General features: G+C 39.9%; 1 protein-coding gene across 4 annotated transcripts in view; it reads left to right on the plus strand.

The window, feature by feature from the left end:
- Positions 1-27,612, plus strand: part of unc5a (unc-5 netrin receptor A) — a 226,806-nt gene that overhangs the window by 170,023 nt on the left and 29,171 nt on the right. For 2 of the 4 annotated variants that reach the window (XM_058063405.1, XM_058063407.1), the window contains 5 exons: positions 13,975-14,205; positions 16,054-16,353; positions 20,175-20,262; positions 22,232-22,400; positions 24,759-24,992. In XM_058063405.1, coding sequence (XP_057919388.1) covers positions 13,975-14,205; positions 16,054-16,353; positions 20,175-20,262; positions 22,232-22,400; positions 24,759-24,992 — 1,022 coding nt within the window. The remainder of the gene's footprint in view (positions 1-13,974; positions 14,206-16,053; positions 16,354-20,174; positions 20,263-22,231; positions 22,401-24,758; positions 24,993-27,612) is intronic. The other 2 variants (XM_058063406.1, XM_058063408.1) reach the window with 1 other exon arrangement.

A 27,612-nucleotide genomic window follows, 5' to 3' on the forward strand; every position in this document is an offset into this window, starting at 1 on the left:
TTCAATGTGAAATATAATATGTAATTATTCAAATGTGAAATAATTTCTTCACTTTAATTCCTAATCTCAATATTAAAAAAATAAGCCGTTTACTAATTCACAACCAATATATGTAATTTATGATCAATTTGTATATTTAATGACATTGTGTGCAGTGGGTTTCTTTGTCTTAATGATCTATCAGTGATTGACAATGGGGAAAAATAACAAAAAAAAATTGTTCTTTTTCTTTAGACCACAACCTAGTTGAGACTGAATCCACAGTACTGTCAAGGTGTGGACTCCAATTCTTTCAATGATAAATCAACAATCAATTCGACACAATCAATTGTTACGCTAATGTATATAGTGGTTACTGGGGAACTAATGTGTAGAGTAGCTACTGGGGAACTAATGAGTTGAGTAGTTACTGAGGAACTAATGTGTAGAGTAGTTACTGATGAAGTAATGAGTAGAGTAGTTACTGAGGAAGTAATGAGTAGAGTAGTTACTGAGGAACTAATGTATGGAGTAGTTACTGAGGAACTATGGCACATACATGAAGAGTTGTTACTGAAGAACTAAAGTATAGAGTAGTTACTGAGGAACTAATTAGTTGAGTAGTTACTGAGGAACTAATTAGTTGAGTAGTTACTGAGGAACTAATTAGTTGAGTAGTTACTGAGGAAGTAATGTATAGAGTAGTTACTGAGGAAGTAATGCATAGAGTAGGTACTGAGGAACTAATGTATAGAGTAGTTTCTGAGAAACTAATGTATAGAGTAGTTACTGAGGAACTATGGCACATACATGAAGAGTTGTTACAGAAGAACTAATGTATAGAGTAGTTACTGAGGAACTAATTAGTTGAGTAGTTACTGAGGAACTAATTTATAGAGTAGTTACTGAGGAACTAATGTATAGAGTAGTTACTGAGGAACTAGTGTATAGAGTAGTTACTGACTAACTCAGGCACATGCATGAAGAGTAGTTACTGAAGAACTAATGTATAGAGTAGTTACTGAGGAACTAATGTATAGAGTAGTTACTGAGGAACTAATGTATAGAGTAGTTACTGACTAACTCAGGCACATGCATGAAGAGTAGTTACTGAAGAACTAATGTATAGAGTAGTTACTGAGGAACTAATGTATAGAGTAGTTACTGAGGAACTAATGTATAGAGTAGTTACTGAGGAACTAGTGTATAGAGTAGTTACTGAGGAACTAGTGTGTAGAGTAGTTACTGACTAACTCAGGCACATGCATGAAGAGTAGTTACTGAAGAACTAATGTATAGAGTAGTTACTGAGGAACTAATGTATAGAGTAGTTACTGAGGAACTAATGTATAGAGTAGTTACTGAGGAACTAGTGTATAGAGTAGTTACTGAGGAACTAGTGTATAGAGTAGTTACTGACTAACTAAGGCACATGCATGAAGAGTAGTTACTGAAGAAGTAATGTATAGAGTAGTTACTGCGGAACTAATGTATAGAGTAGTTACTGAGGAACTAGTGTATAGAGTAGTTACTGAGGAACTAGTGTATAGAGTAGTTACTGACTAACTAAGGCACATGCATGAAGAGTAGTTACTGAAGAACTAATGTACAGAGTAGTTACTGAGGAACTAATGTATAGAGTAGTTACTGAGGAACTAATGTATAGAGTAGTTACTCAGGAACTAATGTATAGAGTAGTTACTCAGGAACTAATGTATAGAGTAGTTACTCAGGAACTAATGTATAAAGTAGTTACTCAGGAACTAATGTATAAAGTAGTTACTGACTAACTAAGGCACATGCATGAAGAGTAGTTACTGAAGAACTAATGTATAGAGTAGTTACTGAGGAACTAATGTATAGAGTAGTTACTGAGGAACTAATGTATAGAGTATTTACTGAGGAACTAATGACAAGTGATCATTGGTTAGGTGGGTTCATTCCTCATTAAGTACTCATTTTGTGTACCTTCTTATAAAGTGTTGCCAACTCATTCTTGCATTTTGTGTATCCAGGTTTTCCTACTCAAGTATGACAAAGTAAAAGCATTGAAAATGGAAACTCAATATGGAAAAATATTCATGTTTCCAAGACTGTTAAAAATGTATCTGTTTTTGTAAGGCGCGTGCTGGGGCAGCTAATATGTTTGTGTGAGAGCACACAGCGGGCAACGCAAACCTGGAAAACATTTGGGGAGATTGACAAGTTGAACGTCCACCCGACTGCTCTTATGCTCCTCCCACCCTTTGTATGAACTACATGACTTACTATAATATCCTGGAGATTATATGGCCATATAAATGGCATATACATTCACAATAATTAATACAATACATTAATTCAAGTTTACTTGAGACTAGGGCTGCAAATAATGATTTTTTTATGTTGATTAATATGAAGTTAGGCCCTGCAGAAGTCACAAAGTTAGTGGTTTGACTCGCGGCATATCAGAAAACAGGAAAAATTGTCAAAATTGATATTTATATTATATTTGTCAATATCTTGTTTTGCCTAAAACACAAAGACAATATGCCTGTGAATTAGAGCTGCATTTTTGGCTACAGGCTAGAACTGTTCATGTTTGACTTCAGGCAATAGGGAACTTTAATTTACTAAAATAATAATAATAATTGTCCATTCTGTTCAAATTGCTACTGTAGCACTGAAATGCAACATATTTTCCACACGCAATTTATTTTTATTGGCTCTCGGCATGTTCTCGTAAAAAATTAATTTCTTATTGAGATATATTATTAGACTTCATGCTGATTTGCTTTGTCAACTATAACACAGAGCTAAGATGCTAATGTTTTTAGCATCCTGAATACACAAAAATGTGTTACTGGATGCTATAATTTAGCTTTTAATGTTGCGTTAATGGCAGTTTTATTTAGTCAGATTCTCATAATGATGCAGACTCGCTCGGTTTCTACGAAGTACGACACGGAATCAGCCGAGGAATCAGCCTCAATGCACCTGGCAGACTACCTGGCAACAACTATCTGCTAACAGTATAGTAATTAAGACCGGCGCCACGCTCTCTACTGAGATAATGCACCATCTCTTCACCCACGCTGATGTTGTGATGCCTTGTGACCTAATAATAGAGCTGAAAATTAAATCATCTCTCTTGATTAAAACACTGCCTTCCACATGAAGTCCCTGAATGCACCATGCTGGTTTCTCCATGCTTTGGTTTGTTTAGTTTTACACACACATTGTTATACATTTATTTTCATTTGCAGACTACATAGTCTTAGTGAAATAGTCATTGAACACAGTACATTTGAATCAAAAGTAAACAAATTAACAAATAACTCGGACTTGGAAAAGGCAGAGCCGTTAGAAACGCGTTCCTGTTATATAATTTATTGCAACGGATGTGCTTTCATTAATTAAATTAAAGGAATTGCTTGCCTTTTTTTACACGCGACGCTGACATTAGCAACACTGCATTTTTCCTGACAGACCATTTTTAAGGCTTGTTGACTCAAAATCTATTAATTTGGGAAAAAAACTTTTATAAAGGAGAATTTTTGTCTGTGTTTTGAGTGTTTGGAGAATCAATTTGAGCTTCTGTGTGTGTTTTTTTTTTTATTTATTTTTTTTATCATGCCCCTCAGAGAAGTGTACCAATGATACAAAATAGGAACAATCTGATGACAATCATAAGAAAACAGGAAATGGAATGTATTGTGAGGCAGGAAACTGGCCGGGCTCCTTCATGTCGTATTGTGAGTGTTAATGTGAAGGGACTCCATCTTTCAGGTACACATTTCCCGCCACGTTATATTGAATGTGGAGTACATTGAAGTTTGCTAAACAATTCGAGATACTTCATTTCCATATCTGACAGGAGCCTATCCCAGCTGTCTTCAAGCGAGAGGCGGGGTACACCCTGGACTGGTCGCCGGCCAATCACAGGGCACATATAGACAAACAACCATTCACACTCACATTCATACCTATGGACAATTTGGAGTCGCCAATTAAACCGGAGTACATGCAAACTCCACACAAAGATGGCCGAGGGTGGAATTGAACCCTGGTCTCCTAGCTGTGAGGTCTGCGCGCTAACCACTATAGCCTAGTATTAGTCCAAAAACATTGAAGGACAAGTTATATGTAGTATTCTGGTCATTCGGTGTCAGTAACGTGATGGCTTGTCCGACATGACAGACTGCAAAAAAGTTGTCCTTCGATTTTGTGTGGAAGTGGTAATTTTATGACTTCTTATTTTGTCCTTCTATCCCACTCTGTTTACTTTAAATACTTTAAGTTTACTGTAAAATAAGTCAATTGGAGAGGCTAACTAGTCAGCTATCAGTTATCAAAGGATAACAGGAGTATAAAGGTGACTATAGGGGTGTTATACCATGTCGACGGGGCTCTAATAATGTTACTACAAAATGTCTCATTTATTCATATTGAATTCTTCTTTGGACAAGTTCAGTTATAAGTGGGTGACCTATGATATGATGTATTTTTTATGTACCCACAACAGACAGGCGGCATCTGGCAGCTTTATCTACCTCTGCATGCACTATAAAATGTCGGCGAGTCAGTTGTTGGTGTGTAACTAATACTTTAAGTTTACTGTAAAATAAGTCAATTGGAGAGGCTAACTAGTCAGCTATCAGTTATCAAAGGATAACAGGAGTATAAAGGTGACTATAGGGGTGTTATACCATGTTGACGGGGCTCTAATAATATTACTACAAAATATCTCATTTATTCATATTAACCACTAGACCGCCGTGCCGCACATTAATCACATTTGACAAATTAATTATGGTTAATCACCATTTGCAACGTCTACATTGGGCAATACGAATGTAAAGGTGACTATAGGGGTGCTATTTCATGTGCTATTTTCTCCAAATATGAATATATTATGAACATATTACACTTCTAAATAAGGAATCCTACTTTTGGTCGGGTTTGGAATCAATTACCCTCCAAAGCAAGTGATTAATATGCTCTTAAATTCAGCCATAAATCATTTGTTTCAATGTACGCCCTTAATCTATTTAGCTGGTCTGCGCGCTAACCACTAGGCCACCGTGCCGCCTAGAAGGTGAATATCACATTTCTAAAAATATTTTCCCATTTTTATTGTTGACTTCATATATTGTGAGGGTTTCCAACCTAAGGTTCCGCTTGCTGTCTTGGAAAGTTGCATTAAACATCACAGAAGGCCCGATTGTGCAGTTTCCCATCCAGACAGAGTCTCAAGGTGGAGACGGCAATTGTTCTAAATTGTGTTTGTTTTTGCATGGTAAACACGGACTTTTAATGGGGATTTAATTGACATGGGCGAGCAAACGAGTAAACTGAATAATTTATCTTGTGCTGATTGGCACAGTCAGATGGACTGATACACCGAGGCCGGGTGTGTTGAGGGCCGCACACTGTCTGCGGACGTGTACTGCATATGCATAAGCGCTGTGTGTCTATGTGTGTGTGTGTGTGTGTGCTCGATTGGCAAGTCTAGCTGGCGCAGTGAACCAGGAAGCATCAGTGGGCCCATCATCAAAGGTCAGCTGCTCCTCCCCAGAGAGACAAGACGTGTACACAAAGATGGCCAGTCATTGTTTCTAACACGCATGCAGAGTGTCTGTATTTACACTGGCCGCCGATGTGCTCCCAGCAGACGTATTCCCATACACGATATCTGTGTGAAGTGTGATAATAAGCAAAAATAGCAAAGAAGGTTTTGACTCGTCAGCAACAAGCGTGTCTGCAGGCTATTAGCTGAGATGGAAACGCTCCCCTCTGATACAAAGAGGCTACTCTCTTTTGGTGTAATCTAACAACACAACTGTTGGTGGGTCCTTCCTCTGCAACAAAGCATGTCCTCTGAATACCAAACATCTCTAATCGGCATCATTAGGCAAGAAACAACATGTGTTAAATGATTTATTAATCATCATTTGCTTAAAAAAAACAAAAACTTACCACTTCCACACGGATAGGGAGGATAACTATTAACAGTTATTTAACCTTTAACATGAACATTAATCAAACGTAATATTTTTTTTCTGGGTACATGATACCATACAGCATCCATATCAAACTTGCGCGGGCCGCACTAACATTAAACTTTCATATCAATGCGGGGGCCTCAAACTGGTGTGTGGCCCGCAGGCCGCATGTTTGAGTCCCCTGGGCTAAATGGATGCGCGCAAACTAGAGAGCTAGCGACCTAAACGGTAGCCTTCAAGTTATTTCCTTTAAACTTAAATAGCCAAAAACTTACCACTTCCACACAAATAGGGAGGATAACTATTAACAGTTATTTAACCTTTAACATGAACATTAATCAAACGTAATATTTTTTTCTGGGTACATGATACCATACAGCATCCATATCAAACTTGCGCGGGCCGCACTAACGTTAAACTTTTATATCAAGGCGGGGGCCTCAAACCGGTGTCCTGCGGGCCACATGTTTGAGACCCCTGGGCTAAATGGATGCGCGCAAACTAGAGAGCTCGCGACCTAAACGGTAGCCTTCAAATTATTTCCTTTAAACTTAAATAGCCAAAAACTTACCACTTCCACACGGATAGGGAGGATAACTATTAACAGTTATTTAACCTTTAACATGAACATTAATCAAACGTAATAATTTTTTTCTGGGTACATGATACCATACAGCATCCATATCAAACTTGCGCAGGCCGCACTAACATTAAACTTTTATATCAAGGCGGGGGCCTCAAACTGGTGTCCTGCGGGCCACATTTGGCCCGCGGGCCGCATGTTTGAGACCCCTGGGCTAAATGGATGCGCGCAAACTAGAGAGCTAGCGACCTAAACGGTAGCCTTCAAGTTATTTCCTCTAAACTTAAATAGCCAAAAACTTACCACTTCCACACGGATAGGGAGGATAACTATTAACAGTTATTTAACCTTTAACATGAACATTAATCAAACGTAATAATTTTTTCTGGGTACATGATACCATACAGCATCCATATCAAACTTGCGCGGTCCGCACTAATATTAAACTTTCATATCAAGGTGGGGGCCTCAAACTGGTGTCCTGCGGGCCACATTTGGCCCGCGGGCCGCATGTTTGAGACCCCCAGGCTAAATGGATGCGCGCAAACTAGAGAGCTAGCGACCTAAACGGTAGCCTTCAAGTTATTTCCTTTAAACTTAAATAGCCAAAAACTTACCACTTCCACACAAATAGGGAGGATAACTATTAACAGTTATTTAACATGAACATTAATCAAACGTAATAATTTTTTCTGGGTACATGATACTATACAGCATCCATATCAAACTTGCGGAGGCCGCACTAACATTAAACTTTCATATCAAGGCGGGGGCCTCAAACTGGTGTCCTGTGGGCCACATTTGGGCTGCATGTTTGAGACCCCCGGGCTAAATGGATGCGCGCAAACTAGAGAGCTAGCGACCTAAACGGTAGCCTTCAAGTTATTTCCTTTAAACTTAAATAGCCAAAAACTTACCACTTCCACACAAATAGGGAGGATAACTATTAACAGTTATTTAACCTTTAACATGAACATTAATCAAACGTAATAATTTTTTCTGGGTACATGATACCATACAGCATCCATATCAAACTTGCGCGGGCCGCATTAACATTAAACTTTTATATCAAGGCGGGGGCCTCAAACTGGTGTCCTGCGGGCCACATTTGGCCCGCGGGCTGCATGTTTGAGACCCCCGGGCTAAATGGATGCGCGCAAACTAGAGAGCTAGCGACCTAAACGGTAGCCTTCAAGTTATTTCCTTTAAACTTAAATAGCCAAAAACTTACCACTTCCACACGGATAGGGAGGATAACTATTAACAGTTATTTAACCTTTAACATGAACATTAATCAAACGTAATAATTTTTTCTGGGTACATGATACCATACAGCATCCATATCAAACTTGCGCGGGCCGCACTAACATTAAACTTTTATATCAAGGCGGGGGCCTAAAACTGGTGTCCTGCGGGCCACAATTGGCCCGCGGGCCGCATGTTTGAGACCCCTGGGCTAAATGGATGCGCGCAAACTAGAGAGCTAGCGACCTAAACGCTAGCCTTCAAGTTATTTCCTTTAAACTTAAATAGCCAAAAACTTACCACTTCCACACGGATAGGGAGGTTAACTATTAACAGTTATTTAACCTTTAACATGAACATTAATCAAACGTAATAATTTTTTCTGGGTACATGATACCATACAGCATCCATATCAAACTTGCGCGGGCCACACTAACATTAAACTTTCATATCAAGGTGGGGGCCTCAAACTAGTGTCCTGCGGGCTCAAAAAAGGTTGAAAAACACTCATATAGGACAATCAGTGTGCTGCAAGCAGCTTTGTGTTGCATCGCTCCCAAACAAAAGAAACGTGACCCGGGTAGGATCATTTCCATAAAGCCAAAGACGACATGCAGCTATAAGCGTAATCTGCAAATGATAAAGATGTCGGCAGTGTGCCGAAAGGGTACACGGGTGTTGAAAAGATAGCGGGAAGAGTGCAGGGAATTAGGGATGTGTTTCATGATCGGGATGAAAGCAAATAAACTTCATTTGCTGTATGATGTCAGAATCTGACTACGCTTTGAGGCTTCATTTGGTCTGATGTTTTTTGTCATGATTTAGTTTGTCACTGCAGGGGGTCAGAGGCTGCATGAAAAATGGTTGAACATTTGTTCCAGACCATAATTCACCGGGCTTTTGCTGAGGGATAGGATGACTGTATTGTGGAGATAGTAATAGTCACGTTCACTTTGAGAGTTTTAGTAGCCACATATCCCTGACCTGAAGAACTCCGCTGTGATTCATCTTCAACCCGGTGACTCCGGCTGACCATGGGATGAAATATATTCCCAGGGCTCATGATAAATACCCCAGGAAGAGGCGCAAGGGGGGCTGCAAAGTTTGTATTTATCACGGCTGGGAAGAGAACGAGAGCACAGGAATAACAGGAGCGGACATTGTGCTGACTTCCAATGCCACAAGAGTCCAAACTTCCAACAGGAGCTAGAGGAGATAAATTATGAGAACGTCTGAAAACAAAGCATTTCTAACCAAGCAGCCCTGGAAACGATCTGAGCTGCTGAACTTACAGTTTTTCTCGATTTTTTTAAACACATTTTCTGAAAGGATGCGTCATATTTTCAGAACTCTACACATAAATCCAAAAATCAGAAATCTGAAAACCCCTCAATTCTCCTGCAAAATGAAACTTTACATCCAAAACAGTCTTCGTTCTTGTCAAAATGGTGTTTTGTCTCCAAATGACGCACACAAGCCACTATATGAAGAGCTTGCAACCAAAAGGCGCTAAATCCATTTTGACTGATTTCGAAAAAAAATCAATGATTTTTAACTACGCACATATCAATCTATTTAGTCATCAAGTCTATATTGCAAATGAAAGAGCTATCAATATAGGTCATAAAAATTGGCAAACTGGAGCCCGGGGGCCACATCCGGCCCGCCAAGTGTTTGAATACGGCCCACCCAATCTTTCCAAAGTATTTCATTTAAACTCAACATACAACCTGGCATCATGGCCTGAGCCAACCTTTTGATGGTTTTATCAATTTCGTTTTTTGACATGGTCTGTTGTTTACAAAGTGCTCCTGAAAAAATGGACACAAGCACATAATAATAATAATAATTATAATAATAATAATAATAATTATTATTATTATTATTAGATTATTATAATTATTATTAGAACTATTATGATTATTATAATTATTTTATTAATGCTAATTATTATATTAATTATATATAATATTATTGTTATATTTGCATATTTTACATAATAATAATATAATAATTATTATGTTAATTTTATTGTAATTATTATAATATTTTATTATTTTTAAAATATTTAAATATAAATATAAAATAATAAATAATAATAGCAGATTGCATGACAATTTTACAGATACAATAATACCAGGTGGACTGTTACGTGTAAAACATATAGTCTGCCCCCCCCGCCCCGTAAATTTTGTCAAAAATTTGCGAGTCAAAAAGTTTGCCCACCCCTGAATTAGACGAAGTAGAAATGAATGATAAAGTGACACACAGCGGGAGAGTGGGCATGTTTGGGCTGTGTCGGGTGAATGTAAAGCCCATCCAATTATACAGCCTAATTAGCTATGTTAATTAAAGTGTGATAAATGCCCTCTGCGTTATTGGCCGCCATCAGGAAAATCAATGAGCAGAGCCAGGAGGAGCCGGAGAGCAGATGCCGGGTAGGATTCGAAGTGAGCAACGCCGGGGATTGTTTGGCGGTGACACCTGGTGGGTCAGATAAAACTTCACTCAGCGATGCTCCGATAAGACGTAGCGTAGCGGGGGAGGAAGAGCGAGCCTCACTTGATTGACTGACTTCATTGTTTGGCTTTGAGACCGGTACGTGTGGGAAGGGGAGGGGAGGGGTAGGACGAGATACTGGATCTTTGCATCAAACGTTTGCGCGGTGCCTTTGCTTTGCCCTTAGAAAGTAAACAGCTGACCGGTCCGAGGCGATGTTTATCCAATCAGGAGTCAGCTGACAGGCAGTCATTCTATTGTCTCCTCATGTCTCGGTAGACTCCCAAGTCCAAATATCACAGCCGGTTCTGGCCTTTGACTCACCTGGGCAAATTGGATTTCTTCGATTTAATGAGCGGCGTCTTCATTTCTTCTTTTCGGACCTGAGAGTTTTGGCGAGGCGTGTTTCAGTTCAAGAACATCGGTACCTCCTCGGGGATTAAGGAGAGAAGATGAGAGTTGGAGGAAGTATCTCTCGTGTCCCTTGAGAGCATGCCTTTTAAGCGTTGTATGGACAAAGGTATTAGGACACCAGATCGTTACAGGAAGTGAAAATAGAGGACAATATGGATTTGGGCCCACTACCATTTTTCTGGGAAGATATTGTACATTTTGCATTTTGTTATACGGCTTTCGTTATGAAGGAAACAGAGCTATCGTGCCAATCAAATTAATCCATTCCCGACCCAAATATAGTCATGAAAAATGTATTTAATAGAGAATAATTTTTATATGGTCATTGTAAAAGACGAGACACTTTAATAGTGTTTCTTCATCAAAGCGACATTTGATTTGCCCCCATGACGGGTTATTGAGCAGCCATTGCATGTAATTGGGCGCTTCCATCCTGTGAAATGATACAGTACAAACTGACTGGTATGTTACATGCAATACCGTACCAACACGGAAATCAAACATGGTTGAGACTGGGCCGCATCAGCCCCCCCCCCCCCCCCCCCATGCTAACTCACAAACTAGAGAGCTAGCGACCTAAACGGTATCCTCCGAGTTATTTCCTTTAAACTTAAATAACCAAAAACTTACCACTTCCACACGGATGGGAGGATAACTATTAACAGTTATTTAACCTTTAACATGAACATTAATCAAACGTAATAATTTTTTCTGGGTACATGATACCATACAGCATCCATATCAAATTTGCGAGGGCCGCATGTTTGAGACCCCTGTTTTAAGGGAAGGCCCACAGCTTACAGAAAGAATGGACAGTGGAAAAATGACTTAAAGTTGATTTTTCTGATGAATCGTTTATTAAACTGCATCCCAATCTGTGAATACTTCTGCAGACATGAACGTTATTGAGCCTGTTTAGGCTTTCGATGAATGAGGAGGTATGAAAGATGAAATTAAAGAATCATGATGAAACCCGGGAGTCGTGCAAGGCTGCTTTCTTTGCCATTGCAGATGATTTTTATCAGCGATTTGAGTCATTTTCTAGCTATACGGATGGAGTCTCCCAAGTTCAGGGGAGTCGTACACAATATTAATTCTGCTTACTAAAGCACCCTGACTTAATGTTGGAATGTTTTATAGCATGTTTACATTTTTTCAAAGGAAAATATCATTTCTACTCGGGTTGGGCGATATGGACCTTAGCATATATCACAATATTTTGGGAATGTATCACAATATGACGATGTAAAATGATATAAAATTTTAATCCAAGCTACAAACCTTAAGCCGTGTACTCTAAAATCCTAAAGCACATTTATTTATTGGTAACAATCTGGCTAACTTTTCTAATGGGATTCCACACTCTGCACACTAAATCTTTAATGTAACTCCAAATGGTGCTTTTATTTTGAAGCTCGGTATTATGTCCTTTGTGTGTTGACAATGTCTGAACGACGAGTTGTGTACAAAAATAATGTTCGCAGTGAATGAATGATACAATACCTTATTTTGCGATAGGAGACCAGGGTTCAATTCCACCCTCGGCCATCTCTGTGTGGAGTTTGCATGTTCATGTTCGTGCATTTTCTACGGTTTTCTCCCACATTCCAAAAACATGCTAGGTTAATTAGCGACTCCAAATTGTCCAAATTGAGTGTGAATGGTTGTTTGTCTATATGTGCCCTGTGATTGGCTGGCGACCAGTCCAGGGTGTACCCGAAGACTCTTGCCCGAAGACAGCTGGGATAGGCTCCAGCACCCCTTCACTCCCCCACCCTTGTGAGGATAAGCAGTAGAAAATGAACTAATGAAGAAAATGGATCCGCCACCCACGTTTGGGTCTCAACCCACCTGTTGAGAACCATCATTTAAAAACAGTTGTATTAGTTTTGAGCTGCCACTGATTGTGATGAATTACTGATGTCAAAAATATACACTACATATACATTATAGTATTATGATGTGAGAATTATGATGTGAGTGTGAATGGTTGTTTGTCTATATGTGCCCTGTGATTGGCTGGCGACCGGTCCAGGGTGTACCCCGCCTCTCGCCCGAAGACAGCTGGGATAGGCTCCAGCACCCCCCGCGACCCTCGTGAGCAAAAGCGGTCAAAAATGAATGAATGAATGAGCTATTTAGACTGCATCACAGCAAAGCATTTCATTGGTTATTGCTGCGATGATGTCAGCCTCCCTCTGGGATCTAGGCGCCTCTTGTGGACAAATGGAGCATTGCTTAACTTTGTTGTGTCGTGTCAGAGATTTGCTAACTAACACCAATTAAAACTTGTGAAATGAGATTCCAGCATGTCGCTTTGGGTTCCTGTGAAGCAGGACAGAAAAAAAAAAAAACATTGCAGCATGGAAATAGTTATTAAAATGTGTCATAACTGACGATAATCTATCTGATTTCCATACAAATCCTTTCAGATCTTTGGGAAAGCAAATCACATATTCCGTCTTTATTTCTCTTTTTGTCGTCTTTTGTTGTCAAAGCAGCACACGCCAGTCAGCCACATTTTAACCTTTGCCCGTGTTTTTCCATCCTTCAAAAACATTCAGCGCGACTGAATGTGTCCCCTTTTTTTTTTTTTTGCCTGTGTTCACTTGACAGCGCTCGCTCCACCCCCGTGGTTCCCTGGGACAATACCCTCCATAAAGGCCCCACGAGCATCTTCCTCCCCCGCTACTAAAATTCTCATACTGTGGAAAGACAGCCTTAGCAAATCCCATTCTTCTGCAGAACACACAAACACACGGATGTTTGTCTGGGCGTCGGGTATCTCCATAGTGTACACGGTTAGCATGCTTTGGAGAGACGAGTATATTCTATAAGCGGTGTTAGAATCTCATCAGCAAACCCACTTCCTCTCTTGGGGGGGGGTTGTACACGGTGAAAAAGAAGACAAAGGAGGAGGAAGAACATGCAGGCATGATGAATATTTATCCAGGGCGAGAAATGAGGGGAAGAACAAAGAGAGAACCTGTATTCTTTTGAATTGTCGACCAATTTAAATAAAAGTCAAGCCATTTAAATTGTGCAATATTTGCTAATGCATTCTCTTAACTCTGTGTGAAACCTTCGGGGATGTCAAACAGCGTTCAAGCGCCAAACGATGTAACCGATTGTATTTGATTAAATGAACTGAGACCTTTGCACAGCAGGTAATAAAACTCGATGCAGGAGCTCACAGGTATTGCCGTTCTACACCCGAGGGGGGAAACTTTTCGCTTGTAAAACCGTTTCTTGTGTTTTTCTTCTTCTCAGCCGTGAGCGGAGCGGAGGACGTGGCGCTCTACGTGGGCATGGTTGCGGTGGCACTGTGTCTGACCCTACTGCTCATCACCGTCGTTCTGGTGTACCGGCGCAAGAAGGCAGGCTTGGATGCCGACGTGGCCGACTCCTCCATTCTCACTACTGGCTTCCAGCCCATGGGCATCAAGCCCAGTAAGCCAGGTGTGTGGGCACCTCGGCCACGCAGGCCCCTCACCCACAGCAGTAGGACACTATTCTTGGTTTTAACATCTTCTCAACATCCATCGGTCTGTCTGCCCACTGTGACGGTGCACTGGTCATCGATATGTACTCTACAGCCACGTTTCCAATAAGTTCTACTATTGGTGCATTTCAGGAGCTACAGGTCACTTAAAAGTAGATCTGTCGCAGGATTAATCAAAGGTTAATCAATTTCCCAATTAATCGACAACAATTTTGGTAATCATTCATTCATTTTCTACTGCTTATTTACACAAGGCCAGCGGGGGTGCTGGAGCCTATCCCAGCTGTCTTCGGGCGAGAGGCGGGGTACACTCTGGATTGGTGGCCAGCCAATCACAGGGCACATATATACAAACAACCATTCACACTCACATTCATACCTAATTTGATAATTTGGAGTCGCTAATTAACCTAGCATGTTTTTGGAATGTGGTAAAAAAAAAAAACACGCATGCAAATTCCACACAGAGATGGCCAAGGGTGGAATTGAACGCGGGTCTCCTAGCTGTGAGGCCCACACGCTAACCACTCATCCGCCATTCAGCCCACGTTCTCCCACATTCCAAAAACATTCTAGGTTAATTAGCGACTCCAAATTGTCCATAGGTATGAATGTGAGTGTGAATGGTTGTTTGTCTATATGTGCCCTGTGATTGGCTGGCCACCAGTCCAGGGTGTACCCCGCCTCTCGCCCGAAGACAGATGGGATAGGCTCCAGCACCCCCGCGACCCTCGTGAGGAAAAAGCGGTAGAAAATGAATGAATGAATTTTGTAGTAACATTATTAGAGCCCCGTCAACATGGTATAACACCCCTATAGTCACCTTTATACTCCTATTATCCTTTGATAACTGATAGCTGACGAGTGAGCCTCTCCAATTGACTTATTTTACAGTAAACTTAAAGTAAACAGAGTGGGATAGAAGGACAAAATAAGAAGTCATAAAATTACCACTTCCACACAAAATCGAAGGACAACTTTTTTGCAGTCTGTCATGTCGTACAAGCCATCATGTTACTGACACCGAATGACCCGAATAATACATATAACTTGTCCTTCAATGTTTTTGGACTAATACTAGGAGTGGTTAGCGCGCAGACCTCACAGCTAGGAGAACAGGGTTCAATTCCACCCTCGGCTATCTCTGTGTGGAGTTTGCATGTTTCCACATGAGCTTTAACCAATGCCGATGGACGTAACACGCACCCCTGATGTAGTTTAGATACAATCTATTAGAACTGAATTTAGTTTGACTATACTGTATGTGAAAACACCCTGAAGCCAGATCAAACTGTATCATGGGTGAGCTCTTGTTGGAAGCATGGCTGTAGTACTGTGTGTCCTAAACAAACGGATGTGTCCACAGTGAACGGTGTAAGAAAGAGTTGTGTGTGTGTTCATTAGGCTGCCTGACATGTTTTGCCATCTCATTATCAAGAATTGCATCCATTTTTTTTTTTCTCACTGCCTTGCTTGTGTGCCTTTGAGGTTTACTATTGAATCGTAGAAATACAACTGTCTGACTTGGATGGAGATGGAGGTGGGCTGCAGTGTGAAAAACAACACATTTTCTAACGTTGGATGTACAGAACTGATTGTGTGGCTGCTAAAGAAGCAGATTGAGATAGAAGAAGAGCGTATGGGAATCAGCTGGCTTTGGGTGTTTGTGTTGTGTAGTGTGTGTAGTGTGTGTGTGTGTTGTTCTCAACGCCATGTGTCTTTCTGGTCTTTCTGTCAGTTGTGTTGGTGTTGTGACAGCATTAGAGAGTGTGAGGTCTGTCTGGAAGCTATCAATTCTTCCTCACGCCACTCATCCCACCTCCCCTTGTCTTTTATCATCCAAACAGAGAATTCTCATTTACTTACCATCCAGCCCGATCTGACCACCACAACGACGAGTTATCAAGGCACCCTACGCTCCCGCCACGACACCACCGCCAAGTTCTCCATGACCAACGGGCCTCTGCTGGACCCGCTTCCCAAGGGCTCGCATACTCTGCACAACGGAAAGCTCAACTCGGATCCCTCAGAGTTTGTGAGCCGGTTGTCGGCTCAGAGCTATTTTAAAACGCTGCCCCGTGATGTGGCCAACACTTCCTACGGCACCTTTAACTTCCTCGGGGGGAGGCTGACCATTCCCAACACTGGTGAGTTGTTGCACTTTCACATGCGCCATCTTGGAAAACATGGGTCTTGAACAACGGATCAACCTTCAATCCTTTTTCGATATGATGCATTCACCATCTTTGACCAATAAGACAACACAGCAGCAACAGAACCAATGTTGCAATAGCAATCATGTTTAACATGATCAGTTTAACATGTATTAGTTACACACCAACAACTGACTAGCCGACATTTTATAGTGCATGCAGAGGTAGATAAAGCTGCCAGATGCTGCCTCTCGCGGGTACATAAAAAATACATACATCATATCATAAGTCACCCACATATAACTGAACTTGTGCAAAGAAGAATTCAATATGAATAAATGAGATATTTTGCAGTAACATTATTAGAGCCCTGTCGATGTGGTATAACACCCCTATAGTCACCTTTATACTCATATTATCCTTTGATAACTGACAGCTGACTAGTTAGCCTCTCCAATTGACTTACTTTACAGTAAACTTAAAGTATTAGTTACACACCAACAACTGACTAGCCGACATTTTATAGTGCATGCAGAGGTAGATAAAGCTGCCAGATGCTGCCTGTCTGTTGTGGGTACATAAAAACACATCATATCATAAGTCACCCACATATAACTGAACTAGTGCAAAGAAGAATTCAATATGAATAAATGAGATATTTTGCAGTAACATTATTAGAGCCCTGTCAACGTGGTATAACACCCCTATAGTCACCTTTATACTCCTATTATCCTTTGATAACTGATAGCTGACTAGTTAGCCTCTCCAATTGACTTATTTTACAGTAAACTTAAAGTATTAGTTACACACCAACAACTGACTAGCCGACATTTTATAGTGCATGCAGAGGTAGATAAAGCTGCCAGATGCCGCCTGTCTGTTGCGGGTACATAAAAAATACATCATATCATAACTCACCCACTTATAACTGAACTTGTGCAAAGAAGAATTCACTATGAATAAATGAGATATTTTGTAGTAACATTATTAGAGCCCTGTCAACGTGGTATAACACCCCTATAGTCACCTTTATACTCCTATTATCCTTTGATAACTGATAGCTGACTAGTTAGCCTCTCCAATTGATGTATTTTACAGTAGATGGACAAAGTAAGAAGTCATAAATTTACCACTTCCACACAAAATCGAAGGAGAACTTTTTTGCTCTCTGTCATGTCGGACAAGCCGTCATTTTACTGACACCTAATGACCAGAATACTACATATAACTTGTCCTTCAATGTTTTTGGACCAATACTAGGCTACTATTATTTATTCAATAATGCAGTTTTTAATGGCCATGTAGCGAGGGACGACTGTATACGGTCACTACTACGAGTACTCAGTTTATACTCAGTGCAACGTCAGCATAGAAACTGAAGTTTTAGAGATAATTTGCAAAGAGAAATGTAGTTATTTTGCCATCAGATGCGTCTTTCTCATCACAGTAACACTGCGGCGTGTGTTCTATATGAGTCCCTCCATCGCCTGGTGACCATGGTGACGGCAAACCACGTTAACAGATGACGTGTAACCACGGCAACCCACTGTATTATTATACAGCCTAGATTTTTTTTTTCTTTCCTTGTCCACCTCTGAAATGTCTATCAAAGCTATGTGTTACATTCCACATGTGTTTATCTGCTAGTGAAGATGAACTGCTAAAACGCTAATCTAACTATGGTGAATGTTTCTATAGAACTGTACATTCAGTTCCAATAACCTTTAACAAAGGTCTATAACGAGACTGCAGGGTGCAAATACCGCATTAAGAATCGCATTAAGAATAGAATGAAGACAATTTACTTAATGCAATGTACTCGGAAAGATTCCAAGAACAAAACCGAGAACAAATTATTCCAAGTAGGCACTTCAGTGAGGACGACGTTTGGCGAATCACTACATGATGGTGAATGTCTGCTAAATTCACACAGAGAGCAAAGAAAGGGTTTCTGAAGATGAGTCTGGAACAAGATAACAAGATAGTTTGGTCTAGAGACAACAGTGCCACTGAGGAAAAGACAGGAAGCAGAAGTGGAGGTCGCAGAAATGAGAATGCAGAGGTTCTCATTGGGAGTGACCAGGATGGATAGGATCAGGAACAAGTACATCAGAGGAACATTACATGGAGATTGATTTGCTGTGGCGACCCCCAAAGGGGCACTTAACCTCACCGGCTAAGTGCTGATTGTTTTATATGACGACTCGTTTGCATTGTCGTTTGACTAAATTCCCTTGATTGATTTGGGGGTAAATCAGTGATAAAATAGTCTATTGTTATTTAATGCATTGGGATATTGAACACTTGTTTTAATTTTTATTTTGTATTATTATTATTATATAATTATTATTATTATTAAATTAATTTTAAAAAGAATAATTATTGAACACAAATTAAGATGAAAAATAAATAAACAAATTGAGAATAAAGAAAATCAATCAATCAGTAATAAATATAATAATAATAATAAAACGGCAAATAATAAAAACTTAAGAAACCACATATAGTTGGTGGGTAGACAAATTATTTTTTTTCAGATTAAAATGAACAAAGCATTATTAGAGCCCTGTAGACATGACAAAACACGACTATAGTCACATTTATACTCTTTTTATTTACAACATATTACGCAACTGCAGGGTCTTGAGACACATGCTAACTCGCCAACTAGAGAGCTAGCGACCTAAACGGTAGCCTTCAAGTTATTTCCTTTAAACTTAAATAGCCAAAAACTTACCACTTCCACACGGATAGGGAGGATAACTATTAACAGTTATTTAACTTTTAACATGAACATTAATCAAACGTAATAATTTTTTCTGGGTACATGATACCATACAGCGTGGGCCGCACTAACATTAAACTTTCATATCAAGGTGGGGGGCCTCAAATTAGTGTCCTGCGCGCCACATTTGGCCCGCGGGCCGCGTGTTTGAAACCCCTGTTCTACAGTCATTTTTTCATTTTTATTTCATTTTAGCATGGATGATCCTACTGTGCCATGTTTCTTTAGGGATTGCGTTTCTGAAATCTTATTTTAGATGTTAGGACCCCGGCTGTTCACTCACGAAATTCACACGTGACAGATGTTGTGCACTCTGGTTGCCTTTGTTTTAACTTAATGTTTTATGCATGGGGAAAAACTTGCAGCCATGTGGACTATACAATGCATCATCTCCTTTTGGATACGGAAACACAATCTAAACTTGCATGCATTGAGTCAGAGGAGAGCTGAATATACTTGAACCTATTTTTTGCCTGGAGCTTATTTAGTTCATGCACACGGGAAATGGAGTTTATAGATTCTTAAAGCAGACTCGCTTGATTCGACTGACTTTTACATTTGTGTCATATCATCACGCTTTAAATAGAATCCTAAGTGAGTAATTGTGGCTTCAGAATCCCAGCACAAACGCCACAATGCTCAGCGACCCCCCCACCTCACCCTCTCAGAGGTGTGTTTCCTCTCTCTTGTGGGGGACGTGTGAATTTTCCCAGTCTCAATTATCCACTTTGAGGCAGACAGAAAACATTAAAACTGCAATGCAGCTCACGCTTTTGTCTCAGCTAATTGTCACCCACATGAGACGGCGCGCCACCTCGGCTTCCGGCGCAGAGATTTGCATCGACTGTACCCGAGTGCCTCTGACCTTCACAGTAGATTTGTTTTGCTGTTTGCGCAACCGTGCAGTTTTGTCGAGCGGGCAAACCTGTCTGTGCGAGATGACAAAAGCGCAGTTCAGTTTGAACAAATGAGCCCCCATCTAACCTAACCCCCATTCTCTCTCTCTCTTTCTTTTGGTTATTTGCATTAGGAATCAGTCTACTCATTCCTCCTGAAGCCATCCCCAGAGGCAAGATCTATGAGATTTACCTCACAGTTCAGAAGAAGGAGGATTTAAGGTGGGTCTTTTACCGTTTTCCTCGATTGTTTACACACAATTTGTGATGCCTGAGACACAATGACCACAACATATAACCAACGCACCAACTCCATGAACCAAGTCTGCTAAACTAGAAGCACAATTCCTGCTTTACACTCAGACTGCAGATCTACAACACACTTTTTTCAATTAACAAAATTCTTATATTGTAAGTAGCACGCCTGTTTTATGATGACTTCATGGAAGAAAACATTTCAAGGAAAAAAGAGGTTGTGCTACCCCTGATGCATAAGTGACTGACGTAACAGCAGCCTGCACAGCGTTGTCTTGTCAAATGCACCGCGTATGTGACAAGACAAATTTGCAAAATAACTTACAATTAATACAAAGCGAAATAGAGGCGAGTCAAAAAAATACAAAAAAAATACAAAAAATATTTTTTTCTGAGTTCTGAGAATATGAGGCATCCTTTCAGAAAATGTGTTTAAACAATCGAGAAAAAACTAAAAAAAAATTATTATATTGTAAGTAGCACGCCTGTTTTATGATGACTTCATGGAATAAAACATTTCAAGGAAAAAAGAGGTTGTGATACCCCTGATGAATAAGTGACTGACGTAACAGCAGCCTGCACAATGTTGTCTTGTCAAATGCACCGCGTATGTGACAAGACAAATTTGCAAAATAACTTACAATTAATACAAAGCGAAATAGAGGCCAGTCAAAAAAATACAATATATATATATATATATATATATATATATATCTCGAGAAAAACTGTAACAAAATTCTTATATTGTAAGTAGCACGCCTGTTTTATGATGACTTCATGGAATAAAACATTTCAAGGAAAAAAAGAGGTGATGCTACCCCTGATGCATAAGTGACTCACGTAACTGCAGTCTTGCTGTCTTGTCAAATGCACCGCGTATGTGACAAGACAAATTTGCAAAATAACTTTAGATACAAAGCGAAATAGAGGCGAGTCAAAAAAAATACAAAAAAAACAAAAAAATATTTTTTCTGAGTTCTGAGAATATGAGGCATCCTTTCAGAAAATGTGTTTAAACAATCGAGAAAAAACTAAAAAAAAATTATTATATTGTAAGTAGCACGCCTGTTTTATGATGACTTCATGGAATAAAACATTTCAAGGAAAAAAGAGGTTGTGCTACCCCTGATGAATAAGTGACTGACGTAACAGCAGCCTGCACAATGTTGTCTTGTCAAATGCACCGCGTATGTGACAAGACAAATTTGCAAAATTCAGGAGAATTGAGGGGTTTTCAGAAATGTGTGAGTGATTTTTTTGATTTCTGTGTAGAGTTCTGAGAATATGACGCATCCTTTCAGAAAATGTGTTTAAACAATCGAGAAAAAACTAAAAAAAAATTCTTATATTGTAAGTAGCATGCATGTTTTATGATGACTTCGTGGAATAAAACATTTCAAGGAAAAAAAGAGGTCGTGCTACCCCTGATGCATAAGTGACTGACGTAACAGCAGTCTTGCTGTCTTGTCAAATGCACCGTGTAAACCAAAAAATATTTTTTTCTGAGAATATGAGGCATCCTTTCAGAAAATGTGTTTAAACAATCGAGAAAAACTGTAAGCACTGCCTCTTTGTTTTGATGTTCTGCTGCTCCATCATGGAGGTCTTTTTAGAGCCCATGCCGGCGCTGTGAAGAAGAGACGTAAATAAATAACTCTGGCTTTTACCAGCGTGTGCCCGCTTTAAGTCAAATGAATTGTTTGTGAAAACACTGTTTATCTACCCCGCTGCGTTCCAGTCACTGTTGCACGCCGTCCATGTGTGACATTGTCTGGCAGCCACGTCCAGCAGGCCTTCATTATGCAGCCAGCTCATTTAGAGGTGACGGTGTCACATCCTTCCTTTCTTAAAGGGACCAGTATATTCACTCTAATAACTCCAGTCAAAGCTCTTCATTATGATTCATGCCTCCCTTTCTATTCCCTCCCTGGTGTAGGTTACCCCTGGCCGGTTGCCAGACCCTGCTCAGCCCTGTTGTGAGTTGCGGGCCTCCCGGGGTGGTTCTGAGTCGGCCCGTTATCCTGAGCATGGACCACTGCTCTGACGCATGCCTCGATAACTGGGCCGTTCGCTTGAAGAAGCAGAACTATGAAGGTGCTTGGGAGGTGAGTTAGCATGCAAAAATGCCACAAAAAAAAAAATGTGCAAAGGTCTTAAATAGGTTTAAATGTCTTGCTCTTCATCACAAGAAAACACCGCCTCTTTCCAGTTCAATAGTTGCCAGGCAACATATTTGTCAAAGCAGAAACTAGTTTTCTTCAAAGTACTCCTTGGATCTTTCTGCTTCCAATTACAGTCGGAGGTGGAGTTCCCTCCCCGTGTGTGTGTGTGCATGAAATTCAAAAGTAATCACCCCTGCAAGTGGGCAAGAGGATGGAGTTGCTCGGAACTTTTGAGCATCTATAACCAAACACACGAGCGAACAATCATGCTTTGGGGCTGTGTACTCATCTCGGCAATGCAGACAGATTGGAAAAGACTGCTGGTGGGCTTCGGGGGTGTTATAGGAGGTCTTCTTTCATGTTCGATTGGGTATTAATAATTCACCCTGTTGAGCTTGTCTGAGGCAAGAGTTTGACCTGCACTTTTAATCATCACTTAAGACCACATTTAACCTAAGTGCATAAGGGAGAAAGCTACGGTTGGACGCAGAACGGTGAATATCACGACTGGCGTTTTTGAATGAGGACTAAGGAGAGATAGTGAAAATGGATCCGGAAGAAATGAATTGCTCTTAGAGCGAGCACTCAGCGGCGTAATTGAGCCATCCCCACACCTCGAGGAAATATTAAGATGATGAAAAAGTGAGACTCCATTGCGGTTGCATAGCAAATGAATCGTGTCGATACTAATTCCATTGATGGAGATGGTGTGCGGTTCCATCGATCACGGCGTTTTGGCAGCCATAACGCTCGCCTCGGCTTGATGCGGCCAATGTTAAGAGACGGAAGAGACAGTCAACTCGGCGTGATGGAGTTTCCAGAGAAAACATTGTCACCTTGAGTCTAATTTGTCCTCATCTAATTAGCATAGAGAACAGTGTTGTCATAAAAGCAGTCCTGATCTGTGATAGTTGTTGTTTAGTCTCCCGTTATTATTATTATTACGGGAGGTGCTGTTGTGGTGCAGCTGCTGCTTTTGACATTTTAAAATCCATCCTCCCTCCCCCTTGAAAAATGAGTACCAGTTAATTCTGGTGCATCTGTTATCTCATTGTCGTTTCTTTAACGCTCCATCAGGTGATGGTGTTGTTTTGTCAGTGAAAAGATAAAGTTGCTTTAAAGCAGGGGTCTCAAAGTTAATTTACTTGGGGGCCACTGGAGCTCGGGTCTGGGTGAGACTGAGCCGCATCAGGTTTTCCAAAAAAAAACAAAAAAACGCATTCATTAAAAACAAAAAAAAATTAAAAAAATTAAAATTTTCTACAATAAAAGCTCTGATAAAACATTCCACTGTTCTCAAATATCTTACTTTTTATTTTTCTACACAAAATAAGATGAAAAATAAATAAACAAATCAAGAATAAAGACAATCAATCAGTAATAAATAAATATAATAATAATAATAAAACGACAAATAATAAAAACTTAAGAAACCACATATAGTTGGTGGGTAGACAAATTATTTTTTTCAGATTAAAATGAACAAAGCATTATTAGAGCCCTGTAGACATGACAAAACACGACTATAGTCACATTTATACTCTTTTTATTTACAACATATTGCGCAACTGCAGGGTCTTGAGACACATGCTAACTCGCAAACTAGACGACAAACTAGCGACCTAAACGGTAGCCTTCAAGTTATTTCCTTTAAACTTGAATAGCCAAAAACTTACCACTTCCACACGGATAGGGAGGATAACTATTAACAGTTATTTAACCTTTAACATGAACATTAAAACATTAATCAAACGTAATAATTTTTTCTGGGTACATGATACCATACAGCATCCATATCAAAGTTCCGCACATTAAACTTTCATATCAAGGCGGGGGCCTCAAACTAGTGTCCTGCGGGCCACATTTGGCCCGCGGGCCGCGTGTTTGAGACCCCTGCTTTAAAGTCTTTGAACTTCTGAAGCTGAAAGAAACTCCAATGTTTACAAATCCTTTCTTTCGAACCATCTCGTCATACCAGGATTCCAGTCGAGTCTCCTTTCATATCAAGCGGAGAAGCACATCCATGCATTATTAAGAGAATTGATGTTATTCTATAGGAGGCGTTTCTTAATCCTGTGTGAATACGCTGGAAAGGGAGCGTGAGGCAAGAAGAAGGTATTTCTTTTGCTGCAAATGGAGAATATTACATCACATTACCTTTTTAGATCTGCTAGATCTTACTATGAAAACACAACACGACAGTTTGATCTTTTTACAACATCACAACCCCCCCCCCCCTAAAACAAACCTACCGTCTGAAATAAATTGGATGCTTAACTTTTCACTTATACTTCTCTCCAGGACGTCCTGCTGATGGGGGAGGAACTGGCATCAGATCCCTATTACTGCCAGCTCGAGGCCGAGACGTGCCAGCTGTTTTCCGAGCAGCTGGGCACCTTCGCCCTGGTGGGAGAGTCCCTGCACATGGGTGCCGCCAAGCGCCTGAGGCTGGTGCTCTTCTCCGACGCCTATTGCTCCACGCTGGAGTACAACATCAGGGTCTACTGCATGGACGACACGCAGGACGTCTTGAAGGTACACCGTGCCGCTTTGGACCATTATTACGAATTATACGTATATTCATGATCAGCATTCATGGGTGCATCAAAAAACACAATTATTGAATTTTGATATAGCTGGGTACTAAAAGTATTCTAATATATGTAGAAACAATACATACAAAATATTTTTCCAATACATGATTATTTAGGGGTGCCACCATACATTTTTTGTTTTTGTGGAATAAAGTGATGAACAGTTCAATGGTCGCCATGGAGATTATACTCCTATTACATATTACTAGCAAATTTCCGGTTTTGTCTTTGTAATTTGAATGATTTGTAGTCATGTTTATAGGTATTTAGTGCCCATTGCCTCTACTGTAGCTAACATTAGCTAGCTACAGTTCGCTAATGACAGTTAGCTAATAGCTGAGCAAGCATAACATCAACAACAGTAATATAGAGTAGACAGTATTACTGATACCTCATATTTATTGAGAGTGGTACTGTAGTCCTACATAATCTGATATACACTTGTCAATTTATTATTTTAGGCACTGTTTAGTGCTCATTGCCTCTACTGTAGCTAACATTAGCTAGCTACAGTTCGCTAATGACAGTTAGCTAATAGCTGAGCAAGCATAACATCAACAACAGTAATATAGAATAGACAGTATTACTAATGCCTCATATTTATTGAGAGTGGTACTGTAGTCCTACATAATCTGATATATACTTGTCCATTTATTATTTATTTCATTTTTTTATTTTTTACATTTATTATTTTAACAACTAGTTCCTTTTAGACTAGCAGTCGCAGCTTGGTCTTTGGTCTAGGCCCCCTTTGATGACCCTATAGAAAATGATGCTGTATAGAAGTTCATTGTACTCAACATTTCCAGGTCAACTTTTGGGGAATTAAACTAGAAATTGCACATTTTCCGAAATTTTACAAAAGTTTATGTGTGAGGTGGCACCCCTAAATGTCAATGGATTTCCTCAAAACTTTGCAAAAGACATTTTTATGTTCATTAGAAAAAAAAATGGAGTGCCAGCCAAATTGATATTATGAATTTAAAATTTCCCATTCAAATATGATGCACCCTAATGGTCGCACACATTTTTTTTTCAATCCAAAAATCACATCAATCATAAATATAAATATGTGATAATACAAGTAAAATATACAGCAACCCACGGCTCCAGAGTCGTATGTGGCTCTTCAGCCTCTTTGTTGTGACTCTCATCGCAATGCAAAGTATTATTTTAACACCTGAATGGGAAATATACGCATCTTTGTAATTAGTTTTGAAAAAAAAAGACTTTCTCTGAGACCCTGTACACGAAAAACTCTACTTTTTCTCCCCTGAAGTACTTTGATACCCCAAAATATCCTCAAAATCAGTCAGTCAAAATGAGTTGGCATCCATCACACATGAACACTGCACTTCTATTAATTGGATTCTGCTGTTAAAACTTTAAGATTAAACCTTACAATACAATATTTTTATCTACATAGATTTATAAGATGTTTTGAAATTATGTTTTGCGGCTCAAGTTTATTTTTCTTTAGTGAGCGAGGGGGTAAAATGGCTGTTTTGATAGTAAAGGTTGCCAACCCCTGACCTATACATATAGGCCGCTGTCAGAAAGCCCACAATTTTTTATGTTTATATCTTTATGTGGCTGCACGGTGAATGAGTGGTTAGCATGCAGGCCTCGCAGCTAGGAGACCACAGTTAAATTCCACTCTCAGCCATCTCTGTTTGGAGTTCTCTTCTTGCATGACTATTCTGGTTTCCTTGACTTGCGACTCCAAATTATCCATAGGTATGAATGTGAGTGTGAATGGTTGTTTGTCTATATGTGCCCTGTGATTGGCTGGCCACCAGTCCAGCGTGTACCCCGCCTCTCGCTGGAAGACAGCTGGCATAGGCTCCAGCACCTTGTGAGGATAAGTGGTAGAAAATGAATTAATATCTTATGCTTCATTGATAGTGGTTTAGAGATGTCAGAGCTCCTTGAACACACCATGGTTTTGTCAGCCTTGTAACTCACAGTGAAGCAAACATAAGTATAAATGCAACACTTCTCTATTCAGTCACCTCACAGGGGTTGGCTACAATAAAAGGTCACTACAAAATGTGAAGTTTAAATGTATAAGGGGTCTACGGTTTCCGCCATGTGCTGAAAAATAACCTCCTGCAAAATGCTGGCATCTACTGTCCTCACTGTAATTGATGTTTTATGAATCATAATACTCATATTCTACTTAGCAGCCAGATACGTTGCTTGATGCCAGCAAATTGGAGAGCGTACATTTAATTTCCAAGATGCTAAGTACATAGTGTATTCTCAGTCATTTCATATTAAGCCCGACAATAAATAAAATGGAACGCGTGCTCTACAACTGGTTTCCCCCCAGAGAGACAATAACCTGTGGAACAGCTGTGCCACAATCAATCACAATTGTGCTATATTCTACTTTTGGAAAATGATCAACACGTATGAATGAGAGGGTGCTCATGGTATGACAAATAGGCTGTGGGGGTGCCAAGTGTGACAAGATTTCCATATTTTGTATATTATATTTGTTGTTTGTAGTAAGTTGAGTGAAATTAATTTCATTGGAAGCTAAACAGGAGGACATATTT

The sequence above is a fragment of the Doryrhamphus excisus genome, chromosome 23 (genome assembly GCF_030265055.1).
Source record: "Doryrhamphus excisus isolate RoL2022-K1 chromosome 23, RoL_Dexc_1.0, whole genome shotgun sequence".
NCBI lineage: Eukaryota > Metazoa > Chordata > Actinopteri > Syngnathiformes > Syngnathidae > Doryrhamphus > Doryrhamphus excisus.